Source organism: Xenopus tropicalis, chromosome 2 (assembly GCF_000004195.4).
Source record: "Xenopus tropicalis strain Nigerian chromosome 2, UCB_Xtro_10.0, whole genome shotgun sequence".
In the NCBI taxonomy this organism is placed as follows: Eukaryota; Metazoa; Chordata; class Amphibia; order Anura; family Pipidae; genus Xenopus; species Xenopus tropicalis.
The window spans coordinates 30,980,160-31,002,922 of record NC_030678.2 but is presented as its reverse complement, the minus strand read 5'-3'; the positions used below and the strand labels follow the sequence as shown (position 1 = coordinate 31,002,922).

Here is a 22,763-nt window from a genome sequence, read left to right as displayed (position 1 = left end):
GTTGGGCTGAGCTTTTATTGGTCCATGTTTGTCCGCCATGTTTTGATCCTTGAGGAGCAAAGAGAAGAATATGATCAAAGCAAGTATAATATCCGTAGTTTCAGAATACAAATGTGCTGCTTTTACAGGAGAAGTAAATTAGGAGTCATAGAAGGGACATAGAGTCATAGAAGTGTGTGGCTTGTTGCATTACAAATAGGTGAAAGTTAAACCACGCGCTGCTTGTGCATGCAACAGTATGATATGGGACACACTGACAATCTGCCAATAAACACACTTGTAAATATAAACTCTGCATACAAGGATAGGCATCGGTTATGCTATTTATATATTTACGTTCCATTTCAGCAGCCGGGGGAAGCAGCACTCTGCAGCCGCCAGAGAAGGAAATGGGCAGAATTAAGGGAACTTCCTTCTGATCTGCCCTTAAATTGCTAGGGATGTACAGAATCCACTTTTTCAGGTTTGGGTGAATACAAAATCCTCCTGAATCCTTTACTAAATCTGTACCCTAATTTGTATATATATCAAAATTGTGGAAGAAAAATTACACATGAAAGAAAAAGCATCTTTCATTGTCTTGTGCTCTGAATCACATGATTGTAAGGGTTTGGGTTCAGTTTGAACCACAATTTTATGTTTTTCTGTCTGATGCAAAAAAGTCAATGGAAAATCCAGAATGGAAATAACACAGCTTACCTACTTTGAACCACAAGATAATGGCGTAATTTCTGAGCACGTAAAATCAAGTTTTGTAAAGTCAAGTTCATTGTGTCCATATCAGGGCTCATAATTAAAGGGATCATTCCAAGCCAGTCTTCATGTGAATTAAAACTGAGTTAAGAACGAGACTGGCAGGTAGCATGGAAATGGCTGGAAATAAAAAAAAAAAAAGAAGACCAATTAAAAAGTTGCGTAGAATATAGCCATCCGCATACAGGGGGGTTTGTAATAAAAGACACTATTGCATGAGTGCAGTAACCAAAGGCAGTTGATCAGCAGGTTTTGTTTAAAAGCAAACATCAGTTGCCATGGGTTACTGCACCGGGCAAACTTTATGTAATTTATTACACAACCCATAAACATTTATCTAGAGGGAAGTTCACCTTTAACACCTTACATGCTGTAGACTGATGTATCTATTGTGCTGACATTGAAGCACCGGCAAGCCAGCCCCTTGGGCCAGCTCCTATGGAAAAAACTCTTTGCTAGGAAAGACATGGTTCAACTCTCACAGTCACGGCAGCCAACACTCAAAGGGTTAAAGGTGGAAATGTTTGCAAAACATTATTTCCATTATCCAACTTGCGGTTATAGTTGACCATTAACTTTTTATATACCATTACTTCTAATATGATTCACACAGTTATAGCACCTATTCAGTTTGGAATTTCAGCAGTTATCTGGTTGCTGGGGTCCAATTTAATGGTTTGAATAAAAGACAAGAAGATAAGTAGTAAAAAATAAAATTGTAGACCTAGTAGCCCTTCTCTTTCCGAAGTCGCAAAGTTGTCTGCAGGACGCAGAGATGTGAAGGGCTTTCCACTGGCGACTCCTATTGCTGCTGGTGGCATTTTCAGAGCAGTTTGTTGCCCCTTGTTAGCAGAGATTGGGGGCGACTTAACCTCTCGGTGGGTTCTTACCCTAAGGTCACATGAAGGGTAGATCTTCTTTTCTCTGCCCTGCCTTTTCCGTCAGGCTGAAAGCGGATCCGCTTCCCTACGCTGCCCACATGCTTGCACTGAAAACTACAGAATCCACTTCAATGCAGCCACACACAGCGGAGCATATGTCTGCCAAAAATGCCTGCTTTAGCGTTTTATAGGCAAACCTGCACTCCGCCGCGTGTGGCTGCGCTGAAGCGGATTCTGTAGTTTTCAGTGCAGGCAGGTGGGCAGCTTAGGGAAGCGACAGGGATGAGAGCAGCAGATCTAGGCTTCGTGTAACCTCACCCTTACAGAGTAATAGTATTGCCCTGCAACACCTGGTGGCTGGCATGGATAGGTGTTTTCTCCACAGGTGTTTTTACAACAGTAAAGAAAATGCCACATGTGCCATTAACCTAAAATGTGAAGCCTGTTTGTGTATTGCCTCTCGTTAAGCCATGGGGAGGGGCTCCGTCTCTGGAATAACAATGTTTTCTGATTGTCTCAAAACATGCACTACTATGGGTTCAGTACCATATTTAACAAGAGCAATCACCCCCACAGGAGTTCCTGCGCAACCGATATTTGCCTAAACGCAGCTAGATGTCTATCTGACAAGTACTGCATCAGCCCATTAAATGCACAGTTCTCCCCAGGCCCGCTATATGATCCCATGTTTGGCCCCCAGCCAGGCCTTTAATCTGCTAGCATGTGGGTGCACAAATTGGGCAGCTTTATACAGGTATGGGATCCGTTATCCGGAAACCCATTATCCAGAAGGTTCTGAATTATGGGAAGGCCGTCTCCTATAGACTCCATTATAAGCAAATAATTCTAAATTTTAAAAATGTTTTTTCTTTTTCTCTGTCATAATAAAACAGAACATTGTACTTGATCCCAACTAAGATATAATCTTTTAGTAGACTTAATTTATGGAGATCCAAATTACGGAAAGATCCCTTATCCGAAAAACCCTGGTCCCAAGCATTCTGGATAATGGGTCCCATACCTGTACTCAGGCCCGGATTTGTGGAGAGGCCACAAAGGCCCGGGCCTAGGGTGGCAGAAGTTTAGGGGCATCATGCCGCCCAGCCTATACGGAGCAGTCGGGACCTCTCCCCACTGCTCCGTATGGGAGTTTAAAGTCGCGGCTGGCGCGAGCGGGTCACACGTTCACGCATGCGCACTCGTGGCTGGCGCACGGGGGGGGCATTTGCGCATACGCACGGGTGGGGGGGGGGGCGACCAACAGGGGCAGCCTCGGGGCGCCCAGAAGACAAATCCGACCCTGCCTGTACTGCACTATTACATGCTTATGAATTTACTGACATACTAGTTTGTAGTGTAACTACAGCATAAACAGCAATATCTGAACAATCTTCTACAATGTAATCAAACATTCCTCTAAATTTACCCCTACGAATCCGCAGCGATCTTATCATTAGAAGCTTCAGATCATTGCAAATCAATTCCTTATTTGTTATCCCATAAGAGCCTGCTCTTTGTTTCCCAAAAGCCTTCATATGATAAGGTGCCGAGATCTGCTCCCAATTAGGAAACTGTTCGTCATGACGGAATTTGTTTACGCCTGCTTACTACCAAGGATTTGGGCACTTGTAAAGAATGCATTCAACTCTAAGTGCCCCTGGAGACAGACGCAGCAGCGGCAGGAAAAAATACTATTTTGTGAAGAAACCAAAATAATGAAGGGTAAGATGTGACATGAATAATTTACACCCTCTGTACAAAGCAAACTCTCACAGATGTGGCTCTGTGTATCTTGGATTCATTCTCATACACATTTACATGGGAGAAAAACAAACCCTGTTATATATCCATATATAGCACCATGCTCAGATTATGGGCTCATTTACTAACATAGGTAGTAACTTCACATATGCAGTTGCTATAGAAAGCTGTCGCCTTGGATTTAATTTTGTAATTTGTAGTAGACTATTCAAAACTACATTTGAAAACTGATTTTATGTCCCCAGATTTTATGTTTTCCCAGAATTAACACTGTTTCTACTCAAGCAAACTGCTTTTCTTTCCCAGATTTAAATTTTTCTCCAATTTTAGGCCATTTTGACTCTACCCCTGGGAAATCTACTGTAGTTGCTACTGTCAACTGCATTTGTGTCATTTTGCAGCCATGTTTGTAAATCAGACCCAGGGTTTTTAAAGTTATCAAGCTCAAGTTACTATCATAGGAGCAGACTCTGGACCTGCGGGATATGGGGGTGAAACTAGTAGTTCCTAGGGGGGATTGTGGGCCATGGACCCTCACAGAGTTCAGATAGGGTGTGCCCCTAAACTCAGATATGTTCAGAAACTTAAAGGGCAACTAAAGTTCAAAACACAGAACCGTTTTGTACAATGTAAGTCCCATACAGCAACAATTTCCTAATAAAGATCAGACTCCAAACATAGCCTTTGTACATCAGGCACAGGCAGTCTTTTGTAACTCAGTGTATTTTTATGTTTTGGCAGCAGCAGTGTAGGAATCCCGGTGTAAGATGCTGATTAGGGGACACTCTGTGTATCAGGGCCGGAACTAGGGGTAGGCAGAGTAGGCGGCTGCCTAGGGCGCAATCACTGGGGGGCGCACATTAAAGGGGAAAGAATTTTTTTTTTCCTTTAATAAACCGCCGCCCCCAACCCCCCTCTGGCAAGATGTGTGACTCTCGGGACCCACCCCTCTCCTTACTGGGCTCTGCGCATGTGTAGTAGGCAGTGACGCGTCCTTACGCATGCGCGTCATTTAAACAAGGAGCCAGAAGTGCTGAGAGGCAGAAGCTCTGGGGTGCTACGGTGTGCGCAGGAGGCCCGAGCAGGAACTGGCTGTGACGCTGCAGGCTGCTGGTTCAGGAAGGGGGCAATTCTTGCTGCTGCTGCTGGCACAGGTACATATGATTTGGGGGCAAAATATACAGATTTTGGGTGCAATTTGGATTGGCTGCCTGCTATCAAATATACAGATTGGGGGCAAATTGGGCAATATGAGGGACTTGCTGCAGCTGGCACAGGTACAGATGGGGCAATATGTTGGGTGCTGGCACAGGTACAGATGGGGCAGTATGTTGGGTGCTGGCACAGGTACAGATGGGGCAATATGTTGGGTGCTGGCACAGGTACAGATGGGGCAATATGTTGGGTGGCACGGGTACAGATGGGGGCAATATGACGGGTTGGCTGCTGCTGGCACGGGTACAGATGGGGGGGCAATTGTATTATCTAAAATGCTGAAAAAAAGAGAAAAAAAAATTTGAAACCATATAATGGTAAGGTGGGAAATTGTTATGCGGGTCGGGTTGGGGCGCTAATTGAAGCCCTTGCCTAGGGTGCCAAAATACCTTGGCCCGGCCCTGCTGTGTATGTTACTAATGTCAGACACAGAGGCAGAGAACCATTGTGTGATCCATGCAAGCTCATATAGAAGCTCTGTCATAGGGTTCTTTATGTGGAGCGGGGTTCCCCAACCTTTCTTACTCGTGAGCCACAGTCAAATGTAAAAAGACTTGGAGAGCAACACAAGCACCATAAAAGTTCATGGAGGTGCATAATAAGGGCTAAGATTGGCTATTAGGCAGCCTCTATGCACACTATCAGCTTACAGGGGGCTTTATTTGGTAGTAAATCTTGTCTTTATTTAACCAAAACTTGCTACCAAGTCAGAGTTTAGAAATAACTACCTGGCTAACAGCATTAGCCATAGGAAGATGAACCTAAACTTGAGGACAAAGTGGCAAAACCATTGTGCATATACCTAAAAGCACTGGATCAATGCAGGAGTGCATGAAGAGTTGCTGATTTAAGGTAGAACGGTTGGCTATGCAACTTTCTGAGGGCTTCAGTAGACGCCAGTCCTCCCAAAAGATGGTGGTAACCCAGAGGAAAAAAGGGGCAATAGGCAGAGTGGTCCAACGCCTCCATTGCATGTGACGTAAAGCTGTGTACCTAGTGGATGTCCTGTGCCTGGTCACAAGGTGGACCTTCAACGATTTATAGCCACCTTAGTCACTTGATCAGCAGGGTCCCTAACTATAGTCACCCATGGCAAGGTCACCTAGTTTCATAGCAAGTGCAACTCATACACTGCATTTGTACAGAATGGGACCCATTTATAAGTCATTGTGGCCCAAGTTATGCACTATAAAGGGCTTTGGCATATGTTGTGCACTGTAGGTTTTAAGGTGCATGTTGACTCTCATGTAATGCTCTGTAGTAACGCTGATGCATAGAGAAAGGTTACAGGCAGTAAACTCTTCATCATTGGCTCAATAAAAAAGGGCTTGTATGGTGTTCATTCTTTTTTTGCACTAAACAAGGCAAAATCTGTAACACTAAAGTGACATTCTACTTACTTTTTGGAACAAGTAGAATCAAAATATATCAGTCCAGTGAGAAGCCCTCTGTATAATGTCTTTCTCCTTATCTAAAAGTCTAACACGCTGTAGCTGGGGGAAGGGAGGAGTTTATTTATACAGAAGGATTCTCAGTCACCTTATTTGTTTGTAAATTATTCTTTGAAAATGAATTTCTCTATCTGTGGTTGTTTAACTTATCCAAGGAAAGGTCTCAGCCTATATGGTGTGAATATATGTGAATCACAACCTGATGTAGAAGATGGAAGTGCATCAGGTCCCCCTACAAAAAATTCTTCTGAGGGTGCCCGGCACAAACAGTCCCTTCTCCCCTGCCCACCCCCTGGCCCACTCCTGTCACAACTCCTGGTCCGCACTGCACTCTGCTAATTTAAAAGTAGGAGAGGGGCCAGGGAGCGGGGACTATGGTACAGCAGGCCCTGCAGTCCAGGCCCCCCTATCGCCCCGGCCCCCCTGCGACCAAAGGGTCTGCTGTATAGATAGTTACGCCACTGCCACATACGTATTGTACTGCTGAGTTAGGAAAGAGTTTACCTAAGAATTATCTGGATAAACTAAAGACATATTTGTAAAGAGCCAATAAAGCCTTTTCTAGTGCCTGCTCTCAAGATCAGTTATAGAAGCTTTCCCTTATCATAGAGCTGATCATCTGCAGCAAAAACTTTTTTTGGAGGGAGGGGCCATCTTTGTTTGATCCCGATATGGTTGAAAGCCATAGATTATATAATGAAATATCTAGTACTGATAGAACGTGCCTTGGACTGCAATCTTGAAGTCTTATCACAGGCTTTCTGGTCAGGTCATGATTTTCTTTTCTTTCAAAGGCATTCACATTCTTCTTATTAAGTCTGTGCGTCATTGGTTTGATCAGTGTCCTGAAGCTGAATCTTCTCCCCAGTCCCAGGCTGTTGGCAGGCTGTAACAGGTTTCCTACAGGATCTGACTGTACTTTTCATCGTGTATGTTTTGCTTGACCTTTACAAGCTCCAGGCTCTATTGCTGTAGAGACTACACCAAACTTAATGTCCTCTCAGCCACGTGTTTATTTTGATGTGTTTTTATCAGGGTGATTTGGTGTTTTTTGTTTGCAAAAGGCAGAGTATTGAACTCTGGGAGACAACCATGAAGATGAAATGCTGTTTGCAGGATCTATACTTTGGCTGGGGGAGCAGAAGCATCAGAAGTTAAGCCGGCTGTACATTATAAAGTACATAAATGATTGTACATAAAGTCCAGTCATTTGGTGTCCTCACTAAGGTGGGCAATATCATTCTGATCATTTGCCCTAGTCGTAACAGTCGTATCACAACAACGGGGTTACAGGCTGTCGGGACAAGGAATGCATCAGTAAGCATATGTGGTCCTCAATCTGATGGGAAAATCAAACCTACACGATTGACATCTGGATGATTTGGTTAGATATTGGTTAGGTAGGCCTGTCAGAGGCCCCATACACTGGCAGATTAAAATTACCTTTATACTGGCCTACATAGTGCATTATGAGATTAAATTTTCAATAATTCCCCTTCTCCAAACCAACCGATATCCATAGTACACGGCCAGTGTCCGGTACCTGGTAATTATTGTGTCCGAAGGTCACCTTGGAGTATCAGCTAAGTTTAGGGTTGCCACCTCTGGTGGCATTTGTCGCCGTGCAGGGGGCGGGCAGTGACATTACGGGGATGGGGAAGAGGTGGGTCGGGAAGAGGTGGGCCGTGACCGGCTTTCCTAATTTTCACCATTTCCTTTTGTGTTAAACTGGAGAGAAAATTGGAACTAGACAGTCCTTAGAAAAACCGGGATGTCTAACATGGGTGGCAACCGGATCTTTATCTATATTCTGCCTGATGAGTAAATCCAATTTAATTAATTGTGTTGGATCAATTATACAGAAATCAGTTATTGAGAAAGCTTTGAAATACAGCAATGCTAAGGGGCACATTTACTAATCCACGAACGTCCGGAAAGCGTCCGAATGCGTTTTTTTCGTAATGATCTGTATTTTGCGACAATTCGCGAAAGTCGTAATGGCTATGAAAAAGTTGCGACAATTCGCAAAAGTTGTAATGGCTACGAAAAAGTTGCGACGGTGGTGAAAAAAAATCGCAAAAAATACGAAAAAGTCGCAAAATGTTCGTTTCCAATCTGATTTTTTCCCATTCGGCATTCGGATTCGTGGATTAGTAAATCTTGGGGGCAAGTATAATGCCAAACAGAGCCTTCTGTAGGCTGCCAGTCCACATAGGGGCTATTAAGTAGCCAATCATTGCTTTTATTGACACCACCAGAAACCTTTTTCATGCTTGTGTTGCTCCCCAACACTTTTTCCCTTTGAATGTGGCTCATGGGTATAAAGGTTGGGGACCCCTGGCATAGATCATATTCCACTCAAACTTACTTATATCATACCTATGATACTGATAGGAATTGCCTACTATGGATATTTCTGGGTATCAGCAAACCTTATATGTAGAAGGTGTTACTACGCAAATAGAAAACCTGAAGGACTTGTTGCATAGCAGAGTCTAACAATAACCAACAAGGAATGCTGAGACCCTTTGTCTATTTCTGTTACAGCAGGCAAATACCTATGACAGGCACACACGTACTAAACTCAAAAGAATCAATCCCATGTTTTATATAAAATGACTAACAAATACATGTAACAAAGAACAAAAAAACTAAACTCTACATACATATGATAGTTCATATATAAATGGCTTATTTCAACTCAGGCCTGGACTGGCAATCTATGTGTCCTGGCAAATGCCAGAGGGGCTGCTGTAAGGTTCCATAGTCACTATTTATTGGTCTGCAGGGGGAGCTGTTTGGGCTTAAAATGTACTTGAAATGCCAGGGCCTATTTTGAGTCCCAGTCCAGACCTGGTTACTGTGAATCCTAAAATATTACCTCTTACAGAGGCCATCACTATTATGCAAAATAAACATTAATCTGTTTTTTAATGAATTGGTATTATTTCAAACAGTTGTTTATATATTTAATAATTTGTTTGTGAGTAGTTCAACCTAACATTGTCTCTGCAGCTGCAACTAACAAACTCATGCTGTGAGTCACTGACAGATTTCACCTGCTCTGATTGGCTGATTCCATCATATGGCAGCAATTTACAAGGCAGTACTGACAGACATCATGGCTGTTTATTTACCCCAAATTTATACTCCAAAAACAATACAAAAATATCCTTAGATACTCTCTGCTATCATGTGAATATTTGTATGAAAACTGTAGATTTTTGAACCAGCGCAGGCATTATCATGGCAACAAATGAACATATAAATGAGTAAATCATGCTTTACCTCCGACCTATCGACAAGCCTGTTTCTTTATTCAGCTTTCTAGGGAAACCCAGCACTTGAGACTGTACAATCAGTACATGCTGTTTCATATAAAATGAATTAGGGTTTGTCCGTATTTTCTCCGAAATATTAATAATTTACTGGCGTTGTACATCCTGTACTTGTGCTTCTGAGCGGCCTAAGCAGAACCCTTGGCCTCAATAGGATGCAGTTTTCCGATAATTAATGCTATCTTGGCATCAAGTTGAGAGATTTGTTGAAAATAGAATAGAATATGGGCAATTGTTGTTGGTTGTTTTTTTTTTTTTTTTTTGTCATGGAACTGAACCTTGCTTAATCTTCATTTATACTGGCAAAAAATTTTTTGTATATCTTCTTTATATTTAATTTTTGACAAGTATAGAAAGATAAGATTTTAAAAACAAAAAGAGAACAACATTAAAATACAGAGACAGACACAAGAACAAGCAATTTTCTGGTCAATATTTTTAAAGGAACAGTAACACTAAAAAATAAAAATGTTTTAAAATAATTAAAATATAATGTACTGTTGCCCTGCACTGGTAAAAGTTGTGTGTTTGCTTCAGAAAGACTACTGTAGGTAATAGAAATAGCTGTTGTGTAGCCATGGGGGCAGCCATTTAAATTGAAAAAAGGAGAAAAGGCACAGGTTACATAAGAAGATAACAGATAACTGTGTAGAAAACAATGGGAATCTGCTACTTATCTGTTATCTGCTTAGTAACCTGTGCCTTTTCTCCTTTTTTCAATTTAAATGGCTGCCCCCATGGCTACACAGCAGGGTATTTATATAAACTGTAGTAGTGTTTAAGAAGTAAACACACAACTTTTACCAGTACAGGGCAACAGTACATAATATATTATTTTTATACACCTTCATTTTTTGGTGTTACTGTTCCTTTAACCATAAGGGGCACATTCACTAAAGTACGAATGAATCCGAATACAAAAAAAATCATGTTTTTTTGATTCATTCAAGCTTTGTTATTGTGACTTTCCTTGGGCCGGGTTGGAGCTGCAGGGTGCCATTGAGCCCTATGGGAGACTTTCCTTGGGCCAGGTTGGAGCTGCAGAGCGCCATTGAGCCCTATGGGAGACTTTCCTTGGGCCGGGTTGGAGCTGCAGAGTGCCATTGAGCCCTATGGGAGACTTTCCTTGGGCCGGGTTGGAGCTGCAGAGTGCCATTGAACCCTATGGGAGACTTTCCTTGGGCCGGGTTGGAGCTGCAGAGTGCCATTGAGCCCTATGGGAGACTTTCCTTGGGCCGGGTTGGAGCTGCAGAGTGCCATTGAACCCTATGGGAGACTTTCCTTGGGCCGGGTTGGAGCTGCAGAGTGCCATTGAACCCTATGGGAGACTTTCCTTGGGCTGGGTTGGAGCTGCAGAGTGCCATTGAACCCTATGGGAGACTTTCCTTGGGCCGGGTTGGAGCTGCAGAGTGCCATTGAGTCCTATGGGAGACTTTCCTTGGGCCGGGTTGGAACTGCAGAGCGCCATTGAGCCCTATGGGTGACTTTCCTTGGGCCGGGTTGGAGCTGCAGAGTGCCATTGAGCCCTATGGGAGACTTTCCTTGGGCCAGGTTGGAGCTGCAGAGTGCCATTGAGCCCTATGGGAGACTTTCCTTGGGCCGGGTTGGAGCTGCAGAGCGCCATTGAGCCCTATGGGAGACTTTCTTGGGCCAGGTTGGAGCTGCAGAGTGCCATTGAGCCCTATGGGAGACTTTCCTTGGGCCGGGTTGGAGCTGCAGAGTGCCATTGAGTCCTATGGGAGACTTTCCTTGGGCCGGGTTGGAACTGCAGAGTGCCATTGAGTCCTATGGGAGACTTCCAAAATTCAGGATTTGGTTCAAAATGTTTCTGAATTGCGGCACCATATGCATGATTATTCACCCTTTCTGTTCTGTGGGACTTATATGGAGAATTCAGTATTAGGGCTACTTGGAAAGGTATACATTCAGTGCAGTTGGGGTTAAACAGCTCATTCTACATGGCAGCAGCTGTGAATCTAATTCTGCCAGGAAGAAGGTGGCGATTGGCCGGGCAATGTGCCACCCCACATCCCTGTGGTCAGTGTACGTGTTACAGGACTTGGCTGTGTGTATCAATAAGAGAGGGAGGAAGTGTGATGACATTGAGACCTCGCTGCCCTTATGCATATGTATAATATAGGGAGATACAATGGCTGCTCAGTCACTGCTCTACCCCAGCCTTTAAATCAACATTTACTTCCTGACTGCTTAGCAACACATATTCTGCCTATACCTGGCAGCTGTTACAATTTGGGCTCAAGAGATTTTTTTTTTCTTTCAAGAGAGAGAAAGCTGCAGGGAGTAGTAGTAGTAGATCAACAATGTAGGGGTGGAAGCCAGATGCTTATCACTTGTGGTCTAAAACAGGCGCAGGCATAGGGTGAGGGTGGGACTGGGCAGTGGGCACAATGAGAAAACCTAGATCCGCTGCTTGACTGGGGTGAGGGGGAATGGTTTGCGGCAACTGCAGTGGGGTGGTGGGCGGGGGCGAGAACTTCTTGACTGGTGTGGGGGGCCTCCATGGCTGATGGTGTGGCCTTTAGGTGACAGCCCCGGTGGGCCTCAAACACTCCAGTCTGACACTGTACAGGCAACTAGAACCTCTCCAGCACAGGAGCAACAGTAAATAAAGCTGGCTGTACATGCACCAATAGCAATTTCTGGTGCGTAAATGGTGGCCCACCAATCTAATGCCAACACACCATATCTGTTAAGTTGGCCTCTATGATGGACCCTAGATAGTACAGCTGCCTTTCAATCAGGTGCTGATAGACCCCCGAGTCTGTAATCCACTATCACAATTTACAGCAGGAATTGATGCCCCCCAGGCAGCCCATGTAAACATTTATAAATCTAAACTACTCAAGATATGGAAAGTTTTGCAGGTCCTTCAAATGGTGTGCTGTCTATATCCCCCTCCCCAACTGTGGACACTGACAGGCTAATTATTGATTGGTGTCCTTTACTGTCACTGATTCTTTATTGGCTCTATAGGCGTTGGTGGAGATAGTATTGGACAATGGTCTTTTGCCTCCTTCCATGTTGAAGGTTGGCTGAGCTGGTGACTTTCCCCCTATACAGCACGTGATTTATCCCTTGATCCATCATGGAACTTGGCAGCAAGAACACCAAGAGATTGGGGACAAAGGGGCTGGGGGCAGGGTGGGAAGGCAGGGACCCACTGACACAGACAAAAGTGCTCAGCTGCACTCCATTAACTGCCTTTATCTCCCACTCCTGACATTGAGATTACAGATCAGCTCAGATGCTGTTGGGTGTCTCCGGCATTGACTGGGAAAAGTCTCACTGCTTATGTATCAACCTCCTTTGTTTTGTTGCACAACATTCTAACTGTGTCTTTGCACATATTCTGGCCATACATGCTCTGATGTGGTCAGGCAGTTGGGCTGAGTTTAACCATAAGCAGTGCAAGTGCATCTGTTGAGGCTGGGGGTAATCTGGAGCTGCTGTCAACTTGAATGTGGTGGTACAGGATTGTGCTGGAATAATAAAATGTTTCATTTTAGGTAAAAGCATGGCAGTTCGTGTCCCAGACTGCACTTTGCACAGGGCTGTCGTAAATGGACCTTCACATGTGCCATAGCCCATAGGTCTGAATGGGGATGAGTAGAGACGTGGCGGTAGTAGGTTGGTGTATGCAATGACTGAGCCACCATCCATCTGAATGCATCATCCGGCGAATCAGACCAGCTAAGGCACTTGTGTAAATAAGGCCCCAATCTTTAGCTGGACAAACTGCTGAGCAATCAGCCTGTGGCCTTGTCATGTTTTTCCTTTAGTGTCTTTGCAAACAAGGCCATTCACGTTCCATCCAGAACTGGGTACTAGTTCCGTGTATCCGGTATAACAGCCAATGTATAGGAAGCTGGGGCTCTGTGAAAACAACACCTTCTACCAAAGCAATTTGCATTTAACATGGCTCTAATGAAGTTAACCCCTGCTCTCAGGATGTGACTGGGAGACTGCTGCTGCGGAACAGCTAGAGATAGTTAACTGCCCCCCCCCCCATTCCCATCAGTGTAGGCTCCCAGCTGTAGGTCTGCAGTGAACTGAAATGACCTTTCTCTGTCTCTGCCCTCATTGGGGCCAATGAAAAGGTCCTTCCAAGTCAGTAATGTGGCTGGGACCCCTGGGTAGTTTTTTTTTTTTTTCTTTCTGTCTTTCACCCCCAATATTAATGTATCTGACCCTGTTTCATTGCCCCGGGCCTTAATGGTTCCATTCGGTACATTTCCCAAAATAAATCTTCTTAGGGAGAACATTTCCATGTGACTAAACCGTTATTAGCCCAGACCTGAGCTGCCCAACCGAGGAATCTAGGGGTCCCTGCGAGGGATTCTATAGTCCCCATTCACCCCAGGGTCACATTTGACTCCTTTGTAAAACATCATTTAATTCAACTCAGCCAGTCGGCTTGTGGCAAAAGAGACAATAGCCACTCAGCTAGCTAATAGTCCGGCTACATTTTCCCTTTCATCATAGTATTTCCCAAATATTTTCTGGCAATTACCAGATATAAAGTGAAAGAATAATTATATGTATAAAGTTATTAATGTTATTATGAATGTTATTTACTATTCTGTGATTGTTGTGTAGAAGTCAGGCTCCTTTAGTGTGTATTAAGGCTTTAAAGGACCAGTAACTACAAAACATAAAACTGGCTTATCAATTATTTTTATTTTGTACACAGAATTATATTTGCTTTATAAAGAGGCAGTTGGGTGCATTGCAGTGTGTTTGCTATCTGCAAGGGAAACGTCATCCATCTTATGTCTGTCCTCTAAACAATCCCCCATCCAGACTGTTGTGTTCAGTAGGACTTTCATTGGAACACAATTAAAAGGATACCGTTGTGATTTTTATGGGGTACTTTTTATTTCTAAATTATACTGTTTACATAGCAAATAATTCACCCTACCATTTAATATTCTTTTCTTAAACCAGCTGTAATATTGGTGTGTAGGCGCCATATCAGTGCATTGTGCCTGAGTCTGAGCTTTCAGAAGGAGCCAGCGCTACACATTAGAACTGCTTTCAGCTAACCTATTGTTTCTCCTACTCCCATGTAACTGGAGGAGTCCCAAGCCAGACTTTGATTTCTTACTATTGATTGGATATCACTTGCAGCAGTAAAGTGTGACTGAAGTTTTTCAGAGCACAAGTCACATGGCTGTGGCACCCTGGGAAATGAAGAATATGACTAGCCCCATGTGAAATTTCAAAATTAAATATAACAAAAATCTGTTTGTGTTTTTTTTTGATTGATTTCAATGCAGGATTCTGCTGGAGAAGCTCTATTAACTGATGTGTTTTGAAAAAAACATGTTTTCCCATGACATTATCCCTTTGTCTTGGGGTAAAAATACAGCAGATATATATATATATTTATATACAAAAATACCGTTGAAACCCGCTTTTACGTTTTCCTGGGGACCTCAAAAAATATGTAAAGGAAATAGTGCCCCACTTACCTGCGCCGGACTGGGAAAAAGCGATGTCATATCTGGGAAAATGTAATTGGTGGAGTTGCACTAAAAATACAGTAGAACACCCATTTTACTTTCTTTAGGAAACCAGAAAAATTGTTTTTAAATCTGGGAAAATGTAAAATCAGTTATAATTTATGTATTGACAAAAAACAGGTTAAAATGAGGGAAAACGTAAAATCAGGAGAGGTAAAATCGATATATAGAGCAAGCAGGCAATATAGGAGCACTCCTATTAAGGTGGTTGATCAGATCATTTCCCCCTAAGGCAAACAATCCGATTATAAGAGAGGCCAATGTGGGCTATCAGATGAGGACTAATTTTTGACCAGATATTTATTGGGGAGGCAGCGGTGTAAGGACATAGGGCTGGGCCCCTCTGCAAAAAAATCTTTGTAGGGGCCCGGCACCCACTGCCCTCTCCCTTCCTGCTACTTTGTAGCAAGTGCCCACATTTTTGGGGTCTACAGCTGCTATAGAGGAAGCAGACTTGTGGTCCAGGCCCCCCTGTCCCCCAACGACCACATGGTCTGCTTTCCTCTATAGTTACACCACTGATGGGCAGATAAACTGCTGACTCTGAGGGGGCCAATTCTGCCCGCGTATGGCCATCTTTAGTTAGTCAAGTGTCTGTAAACACAAAATGATTTCCAAGAACCAACTATACTGTACTTACAGGCTGGGCATATTTACCATACAGGCACCCCAAGCATGTGCCCAGTTACCAAGCTCCGGCACAATTGGTGCAGTTACAGCATAGCAGGACCTTCTGCTGGGTGAACTGAAATTCTGGATTTCACTGCTTTTCATTGTTTTGCAAAGGGGTAATTCCTGTTTATTATTTCACATTGTATAGCCCTCCTGGCTGCTCCAGGGTGTTATCAGATGTCATTATAATATAATATAATTCATGGAATGAAATCGTTTAGGAGCTCTTGAGGACCAATGAGCTGCATGTCTCCAATTCCTCCATACTGGTCAGACTGGGTGACAGATACCAGCACAGTGATTCAGAGAAGCTCATACTTGTCCTCCAGAAATTAATGATCCATTCTGGTCCTGTGACCCTCTTGCAGCAGGCAGCAGTAGGACACCCAGGGAATAATCAATGTCTTAACCCCTTTGTTATCTAAAGTATCAATAATAACTGTAAGGAGGTGCACGGTGCTTGCTCAGCTGCAGCAATGGGCCCACTTACTTAATTTTTGTTAGGGATGCACCAAATCATGGATTCGGTTTAGGAATTGGCCAAATCCATGCTTCCAGCCAAACCCAATCCAAATCCTTAAAACAATGGGATTTTTGCCATATTAGGGTGTTTGAAATTTTTTCTTTACTTTAATCCTTCCTTGTCCTTATTTGCATCTGCAGATTAGGATTTGGATTCAGTTCGGAATTCACCCAGATCTTTCACAAAGGACTAGGGGTTTGGCTGGATCCTAAAATAGTGGATTTGGTGCATCTCTAGTTTTTGTGCAGTTCCTACTTGTTCCTATGTTTGTTACACCCAGTGATTATCCTTACAGCCCCAGCCTAACATTATATGAGCCAGGGCTAAATATCCTGGGGCTAATGCAATATTTCCGTGTACCCAGACAGCCTTTAGATGAACAATAAGTTGTTCCTTTGTGTGACGACTGCATTGTCTCCTCAATAATATTTCTCTTTGCTTGTAGGGACCTCCCAGACGATCCCAAGGTTCAGTGGGACCCCCATCTGCTTTCCTCTCTAATTCTGCGGCATATACATGAAAAGAAAGTTGATCTGGTAAGTTCCGTGGCTAGGAGCATCAGTACACAGTTGGAATGAGGTTCCTGCCCTGAAGAGCTTACAATCTAATAGGAAGAGGAGGCAGAGATAGGGAGGGGAAGTCATTCTTAAATCCTTATAGAGGTGGTTCACATCTAAGTTAACTTTTAGTATATTGGGGAAAGACCAATTCTTAGCAGCTTTTCAATTAGTTTTTTATGATTTATTTTTGTTGTAGACATGAGTGCCGGTTTCCACCCACCTCTGTTATTATTAACACATTTATCATTTTTAAATTATTTGCAGCCTTCTTCTAACACTTCAGCTTTTAAATGATGGTCACTGACTTTGGTCAATTTGGATCCTAGCAACCAAATAGATGCTGAAACTCCAAACTGGAGAGCTGCCTAACAAAAAACTGAAATAATTAAAAAAACTAAAAATAATAAAGAATGAAGACCAACTGCAAATTGTCTCAGAATATTATGCTGTACAACCCCTTTAAGAAGGCTTTTGAGAATAGATTTAAGGTGGTTTTAAACGGGCATATTTAAATTAGGATTTTGGAAAATCGGCAGATATTGATTTGGCAGCATTAAAAATCCGAGTTGGGGTGAGGAACACCTCTATTTGACTTCATCTGGATCAGCCCAATGTGGGAGTTTTCTGATGCAAGGTAGAGTCTTTCAGAGGCATGGGGGGGGGGTCAATAGATTGTCCCAAGATGAACACAGGGACCATGAGGGAGTGCAAGGCCAATTCATTTTTTTTTTTTTTTTGGCTTTTCACATTGATTACAAGAATGGCAGTTCTATGTCTGTGCTCCATACAGAAGGTGCTGCCTATAAAGCCAAGAATGTGTCCTACCATTACCGGATGTATTTGGTTACGCAGGACACTCGCTAGGGTCTGTAAATTGTGTTTTAGTTTACTTTAGAAGAGGAAGCAACAAGGCAGGTCCTATATGCCTTAACAAATACAAATGTTATTATTTATATAGCGCCAACATATTCTGCAGCACTTACAGAGATTATACATCACTCACATCAGCCCCTGCCCCAGAGGAGCTTGCAATCGAAGGTCACAGTCACACACACTATTGTCATTGTAGTCAGAAGCCAGTTAACCTGCCTGTATGTTGTTGAAGTGTGGGAGAAAAATCCCCCACAGACTCAGGGAAAACATACAGACTTCTTGCAGATGGCCGGAATTGAACCTAGGACTCCAACACTAAAAGGATGTAGAGAAATAAAGCTTTTTATGCAAAATACTGTATATTCTTGTGCCTTAAAGTGAACTGAGCATATAAATTTACATTTTAGAAGGGAAAGTTTTTCAAAAGGAGGCAGGGAAAGAAGTTTGACTATAAACATCAGTATGCATGGAATTCGTTTAACAAAACATCATAAATTAGTGCATACATAGAGCCTGGGAATGTCCCTGTTTAATAAATACATGTAACATTCTATGCTGGCAAATATATAGTAATGACTTTGCCCTTAACATGCTCCTTCTCAGTCTGGATAAACATGGCCCCACCTTTGTCTCTCAGAATTCCTTGGGCTCTCAGTTCTGACTTCTGAGGGAATAGAAGGCAACCTTGTCAGACATTAGTGTGCCCTCTACTGGACAGTCACAAAATCATTGGCTTTAAAATCATTAGGGTTATCCCTACCGAGTCTTTATAAAGCACTATAGTTATATATTATTATTAACAATCTTGAATGAAGGTACCACACTCACGGGACTTAAATCAAACAGAGAATTTATTCAAAATGCGCAACTAACGTTTCGGCAGCTGAAACGTTAGTTGCACTTTTGTAGAATAAATTCTCTGTTTGATTTAAGTCCGGTGAGTGCGGTACCTTCATTCAAGACTATACTATGTTTTAAGACTGCACCAAGGCAGATTTATTTTTGTTGTAGACGTGAGTGCCGGTTTCCACCCACCTCTGTTATTATTAACACATTAATAAAGTGCGAGCATATTCCACGGCATTGTATACTTAATATCCGGTGGGCAAATTCAATCAATATGCAAATACAGATAGAAAGGAGAGAATTGTTTCTCACCACATTTTTACGTTACAAAAGCTACCCGTGAATTATTATTTTTCTCCTTGCACCTTAAGGTGTAAAAGCCAAAGTGCCTCAGTCTTGAAAACCACATGCAAGCTCAGGAGAGCTGGGGGTGCAACATGCTGCAAGACCCCTCTTGTACCAGCCACCCTGCCCACAGCTCACACCTGCTCCCCTGCTCTCATACCAACACCCACACATATTTTATTGCGCTTAGCAACCCCTTTCCACCTGGCACGCAACCCAACCAATAATATCAGGGGTCCCCACAAATTCAGCCGTGCCTACCAGCTTCCATTGTACATGACAGAGCTAACACATTCATTGCAAGAGTGTATTCTGTACTGAGCATTGACATGGGTGCAGGTTTTATGTGCATGGGCCCCAATAAATGCAATTTTTTACCCTTTACTAATTTAGTACTTGCACCCCTGGCATACATTAGGGGGCACATTTATTAAAGCACGAATTTTGGATTATTAAAAGTACGATTGGAACAATTTCGTAGTAACCACGATAATTTCTGATGTGTGTAAATTGCGCAAAAAAATGGTGTCGTGGTTGTATGAAAATATCGTGGTATGATCCAAAAGTTACAAAATTTTCGTATCTGTATGATCATAAACAGCGTGAAAACCTTTCTGACTTTGATCCTTCTGTGCATGATTTTGGAAGCCTCCCATAGTACTCAATGGCACTCTGCAGCTCCAACCTGGCCCAAGGAAAGTCTCCCATAGGGCTCAATGGCACTCTGCAGCTCCAACCTGGCCCAAGGAAAGTCTCCCATAGGGCTCAATGGCACTCTGCAGCTCCAACCTGGCCCAAGGAAAGTCTCCCATAGGGCTCAATGGCACTCTGCAGCTCCAACCCGGCCCAAGGAAAGTCTCCCATAGGGCTCAATGGCACTCTGTAGCTCCAACCCGGCCCAAGGAAGTCCCATAGGGCTCAATGGCACTCTGCAGCTCCAACCCGGCCCAAGGAAAGTCTCCCATAGGGCTCAATGGCACTCTGCAGCTCCAACCCGGCCCAAGGAAAGTCTCCCATAGGGCTCAATGGCACTCTGCAGCTCCAACCTGGCCCAAGGAAAGTCTCCCATAGGGCTCAATGGCACTCTGCAGCTCCAACCTGGCCCAAGGAAAGTCTCCCATAGGGCCCAATGGCACTCTGCAGCTCCAACCTGGCCCCAAGGAAAGTCTCCCATAGGGCCCAATGGCACTCTGCAGCTCCAACCTGGCCCAAGGAAAGTCTCCCATAGGGCCCAATGGCACTCTGCAGCTCCAACCTGGCCCAAGGAAAGTCTCCCATAGGGCCCAATGGCACTCTGCAGCTCCAACCTGGCCCAAGGAAAGTCTCCCATAGGGCCCAATGGCACTCTGCAGCTCCAACCTGGCCCAAGGAAAGTCTCCCATAGGGCCAATGGCACTCTGCAGCTCCAACCTGGCCCAGGAAAGCCTCCCATAGGGCTCAATGGCACTCTGCAGCTCCAACCTGGCCCAAGGAAAGTCTCCCATAGGGCTCAATGGCACTCTGCAGCTCCAACCTGGCCCAAGGAAAGTCTCCCATAGGCTCAATGGCACTCTGCAGCTCCAACCCGGCCCAAGGAAAGTCTCCCATAGGGCTCAATGGCACTCTGCAGCTCCAACCCGGCCCAAGGAAAGTCTCCCATAGGGCTCAATGGCACTCTGCAGCTCCAACCTGGCCCAAGGAAAGCCTCCCATAGGGCTCAATGGCACTCTGCAGTTCCAACCCGGCCCAAGGAAAGTCTCCCATAGGACTCAATGGCACTCTGCAGCTCTAACCCGGCCCAAGGAAAGTCTCCCATAGGACTCAATGGCACTCTGCAGCTCCAACCTGGCCCAAGGAAAGTCTCCCATAGGACTCAATGGCACTCTGCAGCTCCAACCTGGCCCAAGGAAAGTCTCCCATAGGACTCAATGGCACTCTGCAGCTCCAACCTGGCCCAAGGAAAGCCTCCCATAGGGCTCAATGGCACTCTGCAGCTCCAACCCGGCCCAAGGAAAGTCTCCCATAGGACTCAATGGCACTCTGCAGCTCCAACCCGGCTCAAGGAAAGCCTCCCATAGGAGTCAATGGCACTGTGCAGCTCCAACTGGCCCAAGGAAAGCCTCCCATAGGGCTCAATGGCACTCTGCAGCTCCAACCCGGCCCAAGGAAAGCCTCCCATAGGACTCAATGGCACTCTGCAGCTCCAACCTGGCGAAAAGATAGTCACGATAACTAAGCTTGAATAAATTCTGAAATTTTTGTTGTCGTTGCACAAAATATGAAAAGTACAATTTTTTCCTTAAATAACAAACGTATTGTGAAAAAATTGTATTGTGAAAAAATTTTTTTTTTAACAATATTATCAGTATGAAAAATTCTAAACTATAGAAAAAATACTAATTTTTTCTAATTGTGGTCATCGGGCTTTAATGAATGGGCCCCTAGATGTATTGATAACACCAGATATATACAGTAACTATAATTGCGGTTATTCTGTACAGTAATTTCCACTGAAGGGGCGGTTCACCTTTAAGTTAACTTTTAGTATGTTATAGAATGGCAAATTCTTAGCAGCTTTCCAACTGGTCATTTTTTATTTCTTATGGTTTTTTAATCATTTGCCTTCTTCTGACTGCCAACTTCCAAATAGGGGCGACCAAAAACTATTACTCTGTGAGGCTACAATTTTATTGTTATTGTTACCTTTTATAATTTATTTTCCTATCCAGGCCTTCTCCTATTCACACACCAGTCTCTCATTCAAACCACTTTCTGGTTGCTAAGGTAATTTAAACTTTAGCAACCAGATAACTACTGAAATTTAAAACTGGAGAGCTGCTGAACAAAAAGTTAAATAATTAAAAACCATAAATAATGAAAATGAAGACCAATTGCAGATTGTCTTAGTATATTACTCTCTATTATAATTACAAGAACCCAGAGAGTACGCTTATTTGCAGTGAAACAGTGTAGATTTATTGAGACATCTTTTTTAGCACTACATGTTTCGGCTAAACAGCCTTCCTCAGGTGCATACAAAAGTGAACATAGCAAAGTAAATAAATACCCTACACCCACCAACAAGTTGCACCTGTTGGTGGGTGTAGGGTATTTATTTCCTTTGCTATGTTCACTTTTGTATGCACCTGAGGAAGGCTGTTTAGCCGAAACATGTAGTGCTAAAAAAGATGTCTCAATAAATCTACACTGTTTCACTGCAAATAAGCGTACTCTCCGGGTTCTTGTAATTATAATTGTAAAATATACAGCCAGCACGGGGGCTGCTACCTGTGGATGAGTACCTACACAATACACTGGAAGCTACGGCAGGACGTCTACCCACTTTTTGCGGATATATTACTCTCTACATCATACTAAACGTTAACTCAAAGGTGAACAACCCCTTTAAATAATATTAAATAAAGAATGGTGACTGCTCTGTTTGTTAGAACTAGTTTAATACCCACAAAAAATGATAATAGTAATTAAAAATATTGTAGGGCAGTTGCAAAATGGATTGCTATTATCGCTCCTTGCCTACATAAAATTCAGCTTCTTATTAAAGATCTTAAAGGAACAATAGAGAGCTTTGTGCGTGACACAAACAGACTTGCCTCTCTGCTTCGTTGCTTTGCTCTGTAAATAACGCCGACACATTTACAAGTTGTATTTGTGAAGATTACCCGGGATAACCTCAGCGTGATATGGCTCATTGTCTGTTCCTTGTCATTCTTGTTGACTTTTGTTTTTTTTCCTTGACAGGTGATCACATTTGATGAGGGTGGAGTGAGCGGCCATGCCAACCATGTCTCTTTATACAAAGCAATAAGGTACTGTGTGTTCTGAGCCACAAAAGCAAACAACAGAGAGGAATATGTTGGCATTATATGAATTAAATAGAACACTATCCGCATTCTTTGGTAATATGGTTGCTGCTATTTGAACCATGGAATAGTCTTTTGGCAGATGCAGTTGATTTTAAACCCAAAGGAAGAACCACCAGTTTGCTGTTCCTACTGTGAA

General features: G+C 43.4%; 1 protein-coding gene across 1 annotated transcript in view; it reads left to right on the top strand.

Moving 5' to 3' along the window:
- pigl (phosphatidylinositol glycan anchor biosynthesis class L) overlaps window positions 1-22,763 on the top strand; it is an 83,744-nt gene that overhangs the window by 48,252 nt on the left and 12,729 nt on the right. Inside the window, exons 3-4 of the mRNA XM_002938921.5 lie at window positions 16,583-16,673; window positions 22,503-22,570. Of these exons, the coding sequence (XP_002938967.1) occupies window positions 16,583-16,673; window positions 22,503-22,570 (159 nt within the window). The remainder of the gene's footprint in view (window positions 1-16,582; window positions 16,674-22,502; window positions 22,571-22,763) is intronic.